The sequence below is a fragment of the Monopterus albus genome, unplaced genomic scaffold, assembly GCF_001952655.1.
Source record: "Monopterus albus unplaced genomic scaffold, M_albus_1.0 scaffold48.1, whole genome shotgun sequence".
Classification (NCBI taxonomy): Eukaryota; Metazoa; Chordata; class Actinopteri; order Synbranchiformes; family Synbranchidae; genus Monopterus; species Monopterus albus.
In genome coordinates, this window is record NW_018127928.1 from 959,732 (window position 1) to 974,306 (window position 14,575).

At 42.4% G+C, this 14,575-nt stretch overlaps 1 protein-coding gene across 1 annotated transcript in view; it reads right to left on the reverse strand.

The window, feature by feature from the left end:
• LOC109960521 (plakophilin-4-like) overlaps positions 1-14,575 on the reverse strand; it is a 36,598-nt gene that overhangs the window by 2,349 nt on the left and 19,674 nt on the right. Inside the window, exons 8-21 of the mRNA XM_020600677.1 lie at positions 14,302-14,520; positions 9,582-9,752; positions 8,839-9,040; positions 8,562-8,694; positions 6,156-6,369; positions 4,104-4,287; positions 3,309-3,426; positions 2,574-2,768; positions 2,019-2,192; positions 1,753-1,903; positions 1,158-1,350; positions 819-903; positions 506-623; positions 264-395 (exon numbers count right to left, since the gene is read on the reverse strand). Coding sequence (XP_020456333.1) covers positions 264-395; positions 506-623; positions 819-903; positions 1,158-1,350; positions 1,753-1,903; positions 2,019-2,192; positions 2,574-2,768; positions 3,309-3,426; positions 4,104-4,287; positions 6,156-6,369; positions 8,562-8,694; positions 8,839-9,040; positions 9,582-9,752; positions 14,302-14,520 — 2,289 coding nt within the window. The remainder of the gene's footprint in view (positions 1-263; positions 396-505; positions 624-818; positions 904-1,157; positions 1,351-1,752; positions 1,904-2,018; positions 2,193-2,573; positions 2,769-3,308; positions 3,427-4,103; positions 4,288-6,155; positions 6,370-8,561; positions 8,695-8,838; positions 9,041-9,581; positions 9,753-14,301; positions 14,521-14,575) is intronic.

Genomic DNA, 14,575 nt, shown 5'->3' on the forward strand with positions numbered 1-14,575 from the left:
AGCAGGATAATAAGCCAAAATTCATTTTCAGGCTGTGTAGAAGAACAAGACGGTTGGCTTCACATGGAGGAATGGCAGCACACTGTCCAGAGTTTCCAGGTGAACAGTGAAAGCAAAAGCATCTGTGGGAACTTCTGCAACAAGGCTCCCTATCCCAGCTATATTAGACTGTTGGATTAAATTGATAACAACTGGGAAAAACGGAGGTGTTTGAAAACTGAGCGGTAGCACAGCTCCCATAGTACAAGCTAATCAATACAAACCTGTGTACTGCTGTTTGTGTAAACTGTTCTCTCCGTAATACGTGTCGAGTTGCATAGATGACTGTGCCCTCTGATAGTTTGAACTGTGTCTTCTTATACCAAGCATCGCTGGGGAGGATGTTGCACTACCACCTTAGGAATAACAGAAACACCTTACCCACGAGATAGAAGACTATGTCTTCATAAGGTTTTCCAAATTGTCTTCTAGATGTCAGTTTGTCCTCACTCATCAAATCTCTCACCTGATTGGATGACAGGGGACATCTGCAGAGGGCTGGTGGGCAGGGTCGGATGTGAACGGTAGCGGTCTCGCTCCAGAGTGGAGATGGGAGTGATGAAGTGGCTGTAGTTCCAACCATCCTGCACAAAGTTCACATCATTTCACTCAGCAACAGGACAATATGAACTAAATGAGTGATGCTTTTGTATAATATTCTGTTGTTGATTGTGTTGTGTGCATTTAGAGGTGTGAAAAAACATACTGTATAGTTATAAAAAATAGTCCAAAAGTTAAGCCATATTTAAGAGAATGTGTATGTGTCTGCTGGTGCTGACCTGTTTATAGAGACTCCTCAGCTCCCTGTACTGCCACAGAGTGTTTAACACCTGAGCTGCTGCCTTCACAACCTTCATGGAATAGCTGTGACACCACAGCACAAAATTGTAAAACCAGTGAAAGACTTTAAAATAGTAATATAAATGTACTTGTTAGTGAAAACTATTCCTGGATGATTTATTTTTTCTTATTGGAGGTAATAAAGGTTTAAGAATTCACCAAGAAATAAGAAAATATATCACAAGTTTAAAAAAACTCTCTTGAAAGTAAAATATAATTGATTAAAAAAGTACAAAGACAGTTTTCCCAGTCTGAGTGAACCGTGAAATCTTTCATACCCTTTCCCTCGTCCTTTGCTGATGTCCACCAGCTTCATGATGCCTCCGCTGTCGGCTAAAGCTTTGGCGTTCTCCATGTTGCGGCTGGGGACTTCGTGCAGTGTGCAGCAGACTGAAGCCACCCTATCGTCTGACCGCACCCAAGGGCAGCTGCCAGGCAGCCGGTTCACCAGATCTCGCATGGCATACTTTCCTGCAGGAGGAGACGCAGAAAATACCTCAGACTTATAGAAATATCTTAACCTTGTAGGCATGTGATACTGTAAAAATTATGGTTACAGTAAATTTTACAGTAAATCATCCTTTCTTATTAGGTTTCAGCTCATTTGGCAAATCCAAGTGTTCACCATCACCAGGAGTTTCATTTTGTTTGTTTATTTTGTGTGGCAGCTGTGTATCATTTGTTTGCAGTTGTTATCCACAAGGGGGCGATGTGTAATCACTCTGTTAAAATTCAACCTGAATGAGTGAATAGACTTGTGGTCCAAAATGCAAAACCTATTTTGACAAGCAGCTGATATTCCTAACTGAGGTGTGAAGATTTTCTTTACACAGTTTGTGTGTGTCTGTCTTATTGATCAGCGTATGCTCAGACCTATCAGCTCCTTGTTGCGGCTGTCCAGTGCCATGTTGCGGAGGGCGGTGGCGACAGAGCAGACAACCCGGTCGTTGTCCATCCTCAGGAGCTCCACCAGGATGGGCAGACCTTTCTCCTTCCGCACTGCCGCTCGGATGTAGGCTGAGAACTAGAGACACATGTGCGGTTTTATTACTTAAATCGCTTCATTTCAATTTTTGTGGTACTCCTGAACATGTCTTCTTCTGCAGAAAAGAATCTACAGTATGAAATCTTAGTCCTACCTTCCAGTTTCCAGCAGAGAGGTTTTGCAGTGACCCAGCAGCGCCCTCCAACGTGGCAGGATTGGAGCTTTCAGCCAGCAGGTTGAGGTACGGCTTCACCACCATCGGGTGCCACAGCAGCTCTGCTCCTCTCAAAGGCTGGGAGAAACCTGGGATTGGGCCGATGCCGTCCCACTGCACGGGATACACCAATCAACAACCAGACTATGTTAACAGATGTCAGCTTGCCAGGGCAGGTAAAAGCCAGAACCAGAGGACACCTAATAATATCTGTCCAACTGTCCATTACATGAGGGCGAGTCACATGCCTTAAATAATAAGTGGCTCTGTGTCTCAAAAAACAAGCTGATTGGACCAAGCAGACACTGAACGACATCATATACTTGTCAAGTACTGTACTTTTAGTGTTGCCAAACAAATGTTGTTTTCATACATTCTCATCCTTTTTTCCAGTTCCAAAACTTCTACAAGCAGGCCTGAAAATCTTATACGCTGTTTTAAACATTTTCCAGGCCCTCAACATCTCTTGGGAAACCCCACCCTCTGTGTTCATACTTTGTCGTCGGGCCAGCCGCCCCTCTTCCGGCTGCGTCTCCTCTTGCCCCAGCAGAGGTAGTCCAGCTCCTTGGCTGGAGAGGAGAAGCCCAGCAGGGTGTCTAGCTCCTGGTTGCCGAGGAGACGGGAGGAGGGCATCTCCACCTCCAGCCGGTACGAGAGGTTCCTCAGGGTGCAGACGCTGTTCTCCACGATCTGATGTGGCAGAGAGAAATATAAAAGTTGTAATATCTCTGCAAACAACCTATTACATTATGCAGCTGAAGGAAATTCTTGCGTTAGAACATTAACCAATATAGCAGATGATTATATCATAGTAATTTTGCTTCATATAGCTGAAGGTGTTTGCCTAAAGGTAGCACTAGAAGAAAGGCAATAAAGTCACCATATTCAGTAGGATTGATCATCCAGGAACCATCATCTGATGCAGTGAGATACAGTATGGTATACACAAAGATGATTTTTTTTTTAGCAGTGAGTGGTGCTACAGGAAAGTTGAAGGATTTTCTGAATTGCAAAGGGTTTATCTTTTGTGCAAAGTTTGTTGCATGGCAGACTTTGATATTTCTTGTGTACCCCCATGGTGATGCTGTGCCAAAATATTGTCTTTACATTTTAGGGTTAACGATCTGGACAGTGTTAGGTGTTAGGTGAAGGTTAGGGTCAAGTCTCCAAGGAATAAACTGTGACAAATGAAGACAACAACAAATGTGTATGTGTGTACTTTTGCTGTACCTTGCTGTCATAGTCGGAGGTGTTCACGCAGGCTTTGAGGACGTGAAGCAGTGAGTCGACCAGACCTTCACAGCAACGCAGCTGACTCCTCGCCTCCTCCCCTGCTGAGCTCAGGTTCCTCACACACAGACACACAGAGCCACACATTAATTCAGACTTGAGGTGCAGTGTGCGGATTCCCCCACAGGGTGGATTAAAACCTGCCCAGATACAGTAAAAGAGGAAGCTGATCCTCCAATAGCAACCTTCTGCCACTGCTAATGGAGAGCTGATATGAGAAGAATGCACAACAGCACAGAACTCCCACAGTGCATTACTATACCATCAGGCTCAGTCAGTGTGAGTGCAGAGAAACACTGGAGGCTTCTGTGTACAGTCACATCAAAGCTGCTGTATGAGATGACACAGATCAGCAGCAGCCTCTGTACCATGGTCGGAGCCATTTAAATTGAACCAACAAATCAAATTCATTTGCAGAATCCAGTCTTTTCAGTCTGTTGGCCAATCAGAGTCCAGTACTGCAAAGTGCAGCAATCAGTTAAATGCAACAGGTGCTTTTGTCAAACTCCACCTGGAAGTTTTTTTAACCCTGTCAGTCACTTTAACAGAATTAAAAGCACACGACCAATAAATCCAAAAGTCGTCTTTGCATTTCAGACGAGAATCAATTTAACAAGCCTTGTAACTCAACAGGTTTAGGCAATGTGCTACATCTGAACAAAACTCCAAATACCAAACTGAACAAAGCTCTTCTCAGAACTCATCGGCAGGTGGAGCGAGTGATGTGTTCCTCACCTCAGACACCCTGTGGTGTTGCGCAGCAGGATGGACGACTGAAACTTGACTTTGTGTTCTTCACGGTGCGAGATGCTGCTCCAGCCTGAGTGGGGGATGACCACCGTGTTGGTCAGTGTGGTCAGAGCATCGCGGATGATGGTCATCTTCACCGCATCACACGAGGAGAGGTTCCACAGGACGCCTAAGGGTGCAGGGAGCCAATGAATATCTTTATCTGCTCACTGGTAGAGAGTCAGATGAGTCTCTTTAATATCTCTCACTATTTTGCTGTTCATATAAAACACTTTCTTTCTTATATGTAATAAAACCTCAAAATATTTGACAATGAGGGCAAAATAAAACCAAAACAAAACACAAATACAACAACATTTCAGAGAAGCTTCCACAGCACTGGCACATTGGCACTTATTTTTAGCATAGGCGTTAATCAGTGTCAGAGCCTCGCTCCACTCAGCAAGCTGCATTGTTCAGACATAAGTGAAATTACATTTATGTCAACAGTTTAAAAATGCTAGTGTAAAAGAGTGGAGCAACAATTATGGGATAGTTGCAGTGAGGTAGGGAAGACTGGGAGAGGCACGTAGCAATGGGAAAAAACTGCTCTGAGATACTTTTGTGCTTTGAGCAGATCAAGACCAGAAAATATTAGATTGAAAGAAGAAAACTGATTACCAAAGTGCAGCTTCAATAATCAAAATTCTGGCCTTCACAAGGCTATATAACAGAATGAGGACTCTCATCTGTGTTGTCTCAAGAATCTGAGTCATTGAACAGCTCCACATATCCTGGTTTTAAGCAGTATGTGTGGTGTGTCTGCAGAGCTGTCACCAGCATCCTGTTTCCAACGCACATTGTCTTAGCATCTGTCCTGAGGACTGCACCGAGATCTGTTCTATCAACACTGCACTCCGAGTGTTTAAGCAGTTGCTGCTCTCACCTCCCACAGAACAGCTGATACACAGGTTAATACACCGCCAGCCAGTCAGGCGACGGCACAGACTGATGCTCAGCTGACAAACCGGCCGGCTGGCCAGGCAGCCATTAAACCTCGTTAGCAGGCTGACACCCACACACGCCACAGTGGGATATTAATGTGTCATATTTTGCATTTGGAAACCGTTTTTGTCAAAACAATGGCTGCTTTCACTTGAATTTATCCCTTTAGCAATAAAAACACGAACCTGAGTTGACAACTACCCAAAAGTGGGGACTTGTAGAAGCTCCCATTTTTTAACTGACCTTGTGATTTTGGGTTATTATTTCTGCCTGGGAGGTCATATTTCACTGTTTGACTGTTGGGAGGATTTCACAAAAACCTGTCACCCATTTCAAGTTCAACCTGATAGGATGTTTGGCAATCCAGTTGCAATGTAGTTCATTTGTACAGTGCCGTGGATCTCTTCTTCTTCTTCTTCTTCTTTTTTACAGCATTTCTGCTATTTCCTCTTGAACTACAGCACTAACATGAAGGAACATATTTTGACTACCACTAGAACTATGGGCTAATGTTTCTATGAACAGCTCCACATCTATCAGTCTTTATATCACCTCCTCTTATAGCTCCATGTTTTATTTAGTTTGACTTGATAGATATTCCTGCAGTTGGCTAATGCGCTAAACAACAGTTATGGCAGTAAAACATGTATCAACACATCAACAAATGTATTTTAGATGAAGACGACATCTAGTAAATAAATAAACATAAATGTAAATGTTCATCAGCTGCTGCCCAACTGATGATGTGCATCCTAAACCTGGCATGTTTTACGCTGGATGCCCTAATTTAGAGTCACCAATCAACCTCAGCTGCATGTCTTTGGACTGTGGGAGGAAACCGGAGTACCCGGAGAAAAAGGCAACAGTGTTAACCACTGCACCACTGTGCCGCCCAAATAAACATAAAAGTAAATAATATCTAAATATATTTAAATTGTAAATAAATATTTTAAGAGGAAAAATGCTCTCAATACCTTTGTCAGGGGACACAAACAAGACACTGAATATAAACATAACTCTTGGGCACCTTTAACTAAACCTGACTAGACGTACCGGTGACCAGTTCACGAACTTCATTGTCGGTTGTTTTCCGGAGGAGGCGCAGCAGGGCGGGCACGCCACCGCAGTTCCTCAGTGCCACCTTGTTGTTGTCGGTGGCCTTGCCGTACACCAGGTTCCTCAGGGCCCCACAGGCGCTCTTCTGCACCTCGGCCACCTTGTTATCCAGCAGGTCTACCAGGTGCTGGATCCCTCCCAAGTGACACACCTGCATCCCAGGGGCCAATCACAGACACAGATTAACTTACTTGCACTAACTACATACTCATTAAAGAGCAACTTAACAGCAGCAGAAAATGTTTTCAATGACCACATTTTAGCCAGATGTTATGTTACTCTTTAGCCTCCTGTCATCTGTCCTCATCATTAACACAAAAACTATATATTTATCTTTGTAAAACCATGCAAATCAAAGCTCTGTCCAATTATTATAAAGTTGGACACCAGCTGGCCCAAATTACTGAACCATTTATTGTTTAAGATCCTATGAACGGAGTCTCAGTTTATCTTTCCAACCAGCTGCTACTGTCTGAAGACAGAAAGCTGCATAATCACTAGAGAGCTTTCCCTCCTCCATTTTCAAATCACAGGAAAGAAATTTAATCAATAGAGAGGAATAAAAAAAGCTATTTCTGTGCGGTCTGAGGGAGTTTTGGATTTATTCCTTTCAACTTTAAAAGGATAACTGGCACTGTCACCAGTTATAGTTTGACTCTTTAAATTCACAGGAAGCACATGAATAGGATTAGTGTTATTGATAAATACATTCAAGGTAGGATATAATAGGCAAACTGAATGAGAAATATTTTCTGATAACTTCCTCTGATTGTTAATCATGTGCCTTCTTTGTATCAACTGATTGGTTACAATTTGTTAAGAGTTTTCCTATTTTATTTTTGCATAATAAATCATTCCTGTCTTATCTAGCAACATTTGTACTTGTATATTTGTTCATTGGAGTGTTTTTATTCATTATTAGTTATTTATGCCCCTTAGTGATCTTTTTCATTTGAGATTTTTCTTTACAACAAAGTAAAAAGTAAATCAATTCAAACTATTCAAAAAAAACTTGCACTAATTTCCTGTAGCCATGATTTTCTAAAAAAAATTTGAAATGAACTTGGACTGAAACATACAAACTGTCACTGTGGTATGTTCACAACCTTCTTGTGTCAACTCGAACTAAACCGGAGGAGAAGCAGCAGATTCTGTCTTGACTCCGTCTCTGAAAACATTTGTTCCCAGCTAAATCAGCAGGCATGTGTCCAGGCTGCTCCGAAGGCTAATTGAAAGCTCATCACCAAACAAACTAAACAGCACTAAGATGGGTCTCACATGAAGCTCCACCACTGAGTTGGAGTTATTTACTGCATGTGAAGCAGAGTAAAGAGGCAGCGTGTCGGAGCGCCGGCACAATTGGCATGAACATTATTTAAAGTTTTGATGGAGCAGATGGTGCCGTAGCTCAGAGTTTGGCAACCAACATCTCCAATTGAAAGTTAAATTTGAAACTGTGTAAGTTCAGAATACACTTTTAGGCAGAGATACAGTAGAAACTATCTGAGGTAATGTGAAAGATAAACACGTTAATCAATTTATATCAGTTATATAAAATATAACTAGACAATAAGGAAATATGTTCACAATATTAATAAACTGCATTTTCAGAACAAAATGGCTTCTACAGTCCAATGTCAGTATTTAGTGTGACCGCTCTTTGCACTTAGCACAGCTTGAATTCTTTTGGAGAGACGGTCTTGAAGACTTGAAACCATGACAGACCCTCCACCATGTTTCACTGAAGGCTGCGAGCACTCATTCATCCACCTTTCCAAGTTTTCTTCACACATAGTATCGACGACCAGACTCGAAAATGTCAAACTTCGATTCATCACTCCGTAATCCTCTTCTCCAATGATCTTCACTCCAGCCCTTGTTGGATTTCCTCTGCCCTCTCAAAGAAGAAACTCTGAGAAACTTCTCATCAGATTCTGACAGCTGTCTTGGTCTTCCACTCCTGCTTTTGTCCGCAACCTCTCCAGATTCTTCATATTTTCTTTTTTTTTACATGAACATATTCCCTATATTTTCTAGTTGTATTATGTTAAATAAATATATACATTGTAATCATAACAATGCTAAAACAACAAATCTAATGGTGACCTAAGACGTGCACAATACCATAGATATTGTATAACGTACATTTTTAATACAGTTATTATTTTCTTTCTGTTTTAGGTATGATAACAGTGTGTTAATTCTATTTTCTAACATCTCATCAAAGTGTTAGATTATAATATTAATGCCATAAAATACACTATGCATAATGTATACTTAATTAATTAATTAATTAATCTCTATATTTTGCAAAGGGCTGTCCAGCACGTCCCCTTGCCTTACCTCCACCTTGACCCTGTTGTCTCCATAACACAAGTGCTGCAGGTAGGCGGCGGCATTGGCTTGGACAGAGGGGAAGTGATGCTGCAGCATGTGGATGACCTCCGGCAGCTCAGGGTCACGCCAAGCAAACTCCCTGAAGGGAAGCAAAGAGAAAACTTTGAAAAGGTTGGGTTTACTTTGCAGAAACTGTTTTCCAGTTGGTGGAGAGGAGCCTGATGGGCCTGCACAGAGCCCAGATGGGTTGAACTGGAACCAAATGCTGACTGTGTGTGAGTACCTGGGGTCCTTATGAATGCTCTCAATGGACGGGGTGCGTGTTGCATCCCGGTCCACCAGTCCCGAGTGGCGGTGGGAGTAGATGGGCTCACCGGACACCCTGTAGGAGTCGACATACAGAGCTGCAGAGCTCAGCCCATAACTGCTTCTTTGGTACGGCAGAGTGCCGCAATGGCTTGTTGTCCGAGGAAGGGTCCCCACACCTAACCAAGACATCATTTTGCAAAAATTTTATCAGGCTATGTTTTCTGGAGGATCATGCTGTCCAAAAAAAAGCCCTCAAAAGTGGCAATCGTTTGTACCACTCTACAAGATCAGAACAAATCCATGGTCACATAAAGGAGAATTTGATATCATGTTACATACCTAGTTTAAATCTTGACCAAACAAAACTAAAATGGCTCCTTAGATCCTCCACTATCAAACTCTACAGAGCTCTCAGCTCTAAATCATTCTACAAAGGCTTCAATTAAAAAGCAGCAGAGTACATGAAAGCTTTCAGCCTAATTATGTTCTGACCTCAGGGGAGAAATAATAACAACAGTTCCTCAGCCTGTAAACCGTGATTTCTGCCACAGACTTTAAAGAAATAATCTTGTGAGCAGATGTGAAGCTGAGCCCGGCTTCTTGACCTGGGGACCGGGGCTCCTCAGGGGGACACTGCTGGGAAATACTGGGTTGGTTGATGTGATGATAAAGCAGCTGAAACTCACAGTGAATATACCGTTTGTGGCAGTACAATACCTGTGCTCCTCCTGTAGAGGGAGCCCTGGGGGTCGTGAGTGGGGCTGTGGTACAGGGGGCTGTGAAAAGAAAGCTCATCAAAAACCGGCGTCATGTGGCAGTCTGGAGACAACGCCGCCCTCAGCTCTGGATCTATCTGCCCTGCATGACCCGTGTATGAGCTGTGGAGCCCTGCAGGTACACAGTGAAGTACATAAATATTTACACTGCACTTTTTTCAAAACAAAATTAAAGGAAATATGGGACAGAAGCCAATGTTTTTTGTCAGCAGAAACACAAGTGAAGAAAGCTGTTTGGAAGCTATTATAACATCAGTAACTACTGAATAAAGCCCCTTTCTACTTGGCTATACATAAATCCTAGGAGGTGAGGGCATGCAAATCAGCATTGTGCTCATGACTGTATTTCATAATGCCAACTCATCTAAACTGTTGTTGGCTTTATAAAATGCATGGACACTTTGATCAATGATGATCAGCTGCAGGCGTCATCATCACAAAGTCAAACAAGCGGAGCAGAGGATTTTTCCATCCTCCAATCTCAGAGCAGATCAGCTCAAAGACGCTCCAATTATAAAGAGGTTTTAGGGCACAAGGGGGCAGCCTTGGTGGATCAGTCCCACCACTGAAGCACACAATTTGCACTTGGAGCTGGCGATGGAGTTGCTATTTGCATCTGCAGTTCTCTTTTCTTGATTTACATAAATGTCTTTGCGAATAGAAACGCTGGTCTCTTATCGCAAAGAACATTCCCTTAGAAGAAAATAAAATGTGCATTTGATGTGACAGTCTTGCTGAAGCAGCTTTTTAAAAGAGCTATTCAGCTTGAAGGACACAAACCAAAAGTGTGGCCTTCAGGTTAGAGGATGCTTAAGCTACCAACTGCTTGAATTGTGCTTTGAACTCAATCTCATTCACTGTTAGAGTGGTTGATTGATTTTTCAGCTGAGTGCAATGGTATTAATTATTTAAAAGTGTAACAGTTTTTCCATAGAAGTGAACTTCAGTGTTTATTTTGGTCAAGCTGGCATTCCTCTAACAGAACTTGGATATTTCAACCACCTAGCTGGTTCAACCATTTATTCACTACCTATAGTTAAATATTTCAGCCATTTATTTGTTGTAACTATTTCAATCACTTTTCTGAAGCAGAACTTTAACTTTTTGCTAGTTATTCCAACCATTTATCCACTGCTTTCAGTTGACTGTTTCATCTGTTTATCCATTACATCCACAATTTTTAGCTACAGGGTAAATATTCCAAACAATTTCTCTATGTTATTTTTCCATTACATTTAACTAACTGTTTCAACCATTTGTCACTTTTACCTAAATATTTGAACTGTTAATTTATTACAGCCAGAGCCCTTAAGACAGAAGAGTTGCCACAGTGAGAAGTCAAAAACAGCAGCAGATCACATGACTCATGTAGCCTCAAACCAGTCCATTCAGATTCTTTATTTTCTGTAGGGAACAGCAGGATTTATCAGCAAATGACTACTTTATAGACTTGTACGACCATGCAAACTAATTCTGTGTCGTGTTATTGTAAAGAGCTCAGATCATTTAGCTAGCTAGCTAGTAGGTACCTCATCTGTTAAATTGACACAGTATTTGAGGGAGACAGTCAAAAGGTTGTAAATCATGTATAAACCTTTTGACATATCACAACTGTAATTACTGTAATTTGATTTCAACTTCTTACTTTAGAAGATAGCAGCCATGTCAGTGTAACTCTGTGGCTGCTCCTAGTGTTTGGAGCTCTTCAATGTTCCCATGATCTGCATGACCTCATTACCGTAAAGGAGTCAACAGAAGTGTCGTCACTCTCCTTCTTAATCCACTCAGTTTACAGCTATCCATATCAACTGTTAAAACTTGCATGTATGCTTGCTATCTAGTTTTCGCACACTCTCATCTGGAATGTCAGGTGCTATAGATGACTCCTTATGTCGAGATATATTTTTAAAGCCTGTTCATGTTAGTGGAGCTACTCTACAGTCCCTTCACATACCTTAGCAACAGTACAGTGCTGTTAAAGTATCCCGGTGGGGATCCCTGCCGTACTACACAGACACAGTATCAATGGATTCACTCTTTCTTACATTCCACTGTGTTCTGTGGTTTCTAGTCCCCTGTTTCAAAATGTGAGCCTAGACTCTTGCAGTTCCAAACCTCTACCATGCTGGTGACACTGTAATCAGTTCAACAAAAAACAAAACTCACACCACAGCTTATGCTCCATGTTTTGGCTGCTCACCAGGTTTCACCACCTAAGACTGGAGTACTGCTGATCAGTAATAGCCTAATCTTGTGTATCCATCTACTGCCCATCTCCCTCATGTAATATGGAATTATGCTGGATCTGCAGGATAACTGGGAATAAGGACTTAGGCACCATATTAGGCCATTTAGCAGCACTGCAGGATGAAAATCACTCAGCTAGAAAATAGGAGGCATTTTATTTAGTTCACTGACTCTGCCTCCTACACACATGCACACACACACACACACACACACACAACCATTGCCTCTACCATCATCTTTTCACACATGCAGAAACGCAGCACAAAAGGCACAAAAGCACATATGTGTGTCACTTACAGTACATCCACACAAACACTCTTAATGGACACACACTGTCTGTGCAGAAACAGACATGGACCCATGCCATGTGAAAATGGACTAAAACAGGCACACTCTGATCACAGCATAATAAACGCTTCCAGTGCTGCCGATAATCACAGGCTGATGCTCCATGAGGCTTTGTGATAGAAACAGCCCTATATGGGTCAGTGGGAGCATCTTAGTGAAGTGACAGAGGGCAGGACAGAGGAGTACAGCTGTGTGGCACTTCTTCACACTAAGCCCTCCAGCAGCTACAGAGCAGTGTGTATCATCAACGCTGCTGATCATCAGATAACAAGAGGAAATGCTGCAACAGAATTGGCTTTTTCATGTTCTGATGTCTTCAACCTTATTTTGAAGAAGAAATGTTTAACATCACCAAGACCCTGATGACAATGTTTAATACATCCAGTTCAAAGCCACAGTTTGCTGTGAAATTTGCTCCAAAGAGTCCTCAAAAGCATCTGGCTCACTGAACAGGCTGGCAGCACTACAGAAATAATCCCACTTCTCAGCCAGCCTCAGCCATCTTAACAGCTTCTGATATCTTTCTTATATCTTGTCTTAATGCCTTTATGTCTTATGTAAAGCACTTTGCACTGCTTTGCTCCTCAAAGACGCTATTCAGGAAAAACCTGCCTTGTCTTTATGATTAAAGAAAACACCAAAACAAAGAGTGTTTAAGCTCCTAAACAGCTAAGGGAACTGTTTAGGTTTAGCTATATGCTTTGAGCAGTTAGAAGAGGAAAAGGTACAAGGAAGGAAAGGAAAAGGAGTAATTGTCAATAACCGAAAAAAGGTTATGTATAGAACCATATCTCAGTGCTGTCTGACTGGACTTTCTTTTGATCCCTATCGACCACGTCATATTAAGACAATAGCTGCTAACATGGCTTCTTCTCCCAGCCATCATAACAGAGATGTTTTAGTGGAGGCCCATTACAACAGGCAACTGTGAGCCACTGTATTGTGCCCATACATACTGTATGTGTTGCTGCCTGTTTTCCAACAAAAATGCATCACCACAACCAACATGATTAAAATTACATCTGAGCTTCAACATCAACCTGGCACGAGTGAAATCCTCCTCCTCAAAAGATTACCTTCTTATTTTCAAACTGACATGCATCAAATAAAATTTCATCAAACCCAGCAGCATTATCTGCCACTACTGGAAGATGATGCGACTAAAAACTCCAGGAAATGAGCTCCCTAAGCCTGAATACAAGATAAAATCACCTGCAGAGCGTGCCTCAAAGTTAGTGTTCAACATGCAGATTTTTAACGAGTCTCACCTGCTTCACCGAGATACAGGAAAGTCTGCAGAGCTCCAGCACAGTGAACATGTTGTAATCAGTGCTGCTCAGTCAACTTTCCATGGTCAACAAAAGGTTATTAAGCCAACACAGGCTGTGGAGCACGGCTTTGTTTATATGACACACAGAGTTGCTGAAACATTTCACACGCACTCGGTCATACACATTCCGTTCATCTTTTATTGCAGCACTGGAAAGTTAACTTGAGTTTTTCTGGCCCAGATTTTGACCTGGTTGGATGTGACTGGGTGATTCTCCAGGGCACAAACGGACCTCTCTAACCATTAATATTTCCACTGACTCTACTGAAAGACTCTACCTGTCACTCATCTTCCATGTCTGTGTGTAAAATAATATCAAACCCACATTAATGTGCTAAGCTAAGCTAACCAGCTGCTGCAGGTACAGACATGAGTGATATCAGTCTTCTGTTCTAACTTTTGGCAGGTATGCCAATATTTACCAAAATGTCAAACTTTTCCTCTAAGCTGCAAACACACTAACGCCAGTCTAACACATATTTCATTACTCTCCCATTCACTTCAGTTGGTGCCTGTGAGAATGACACATTCACATTGTACGTTCAGCTCAGACAGACTCATTTTTCATCTACAAATTTGATGGTCAGTCAATAGAACCACAGATGAACTATGAGTGAAGACTGAGACTGTTAGTGCATACACTACTGCATTGTAATCACATCCTCAGTGCAATTTTCAGTGGACACCTTTAATGAGCCAACTAACAGCATGATGCTTAACTGGATGTCAGACTGACCTATGAGGCTGTCGGGGCGGGGTAGGGCGCTCCTCTGGTACAGGCCGTATGGATCAGCTCCATAGGCCAGTGGCTGGCTCTGCCTGGGCAGTGTGGAGCCGTAGTGCTGCGGCACTGCTGTCATCCCCGAACGCAGCGGTGACCCTGTCAAACTTCTTCCTTCGACTAGAGAGAGTGTGGAGCCCAGACGCCCACCATTTCCTCCTCCTCCTCCTCCTCCTCCTCCTCCTCCCCCCCCACCACCACCGCCAACACCACCAAAAAAGCCTCCACA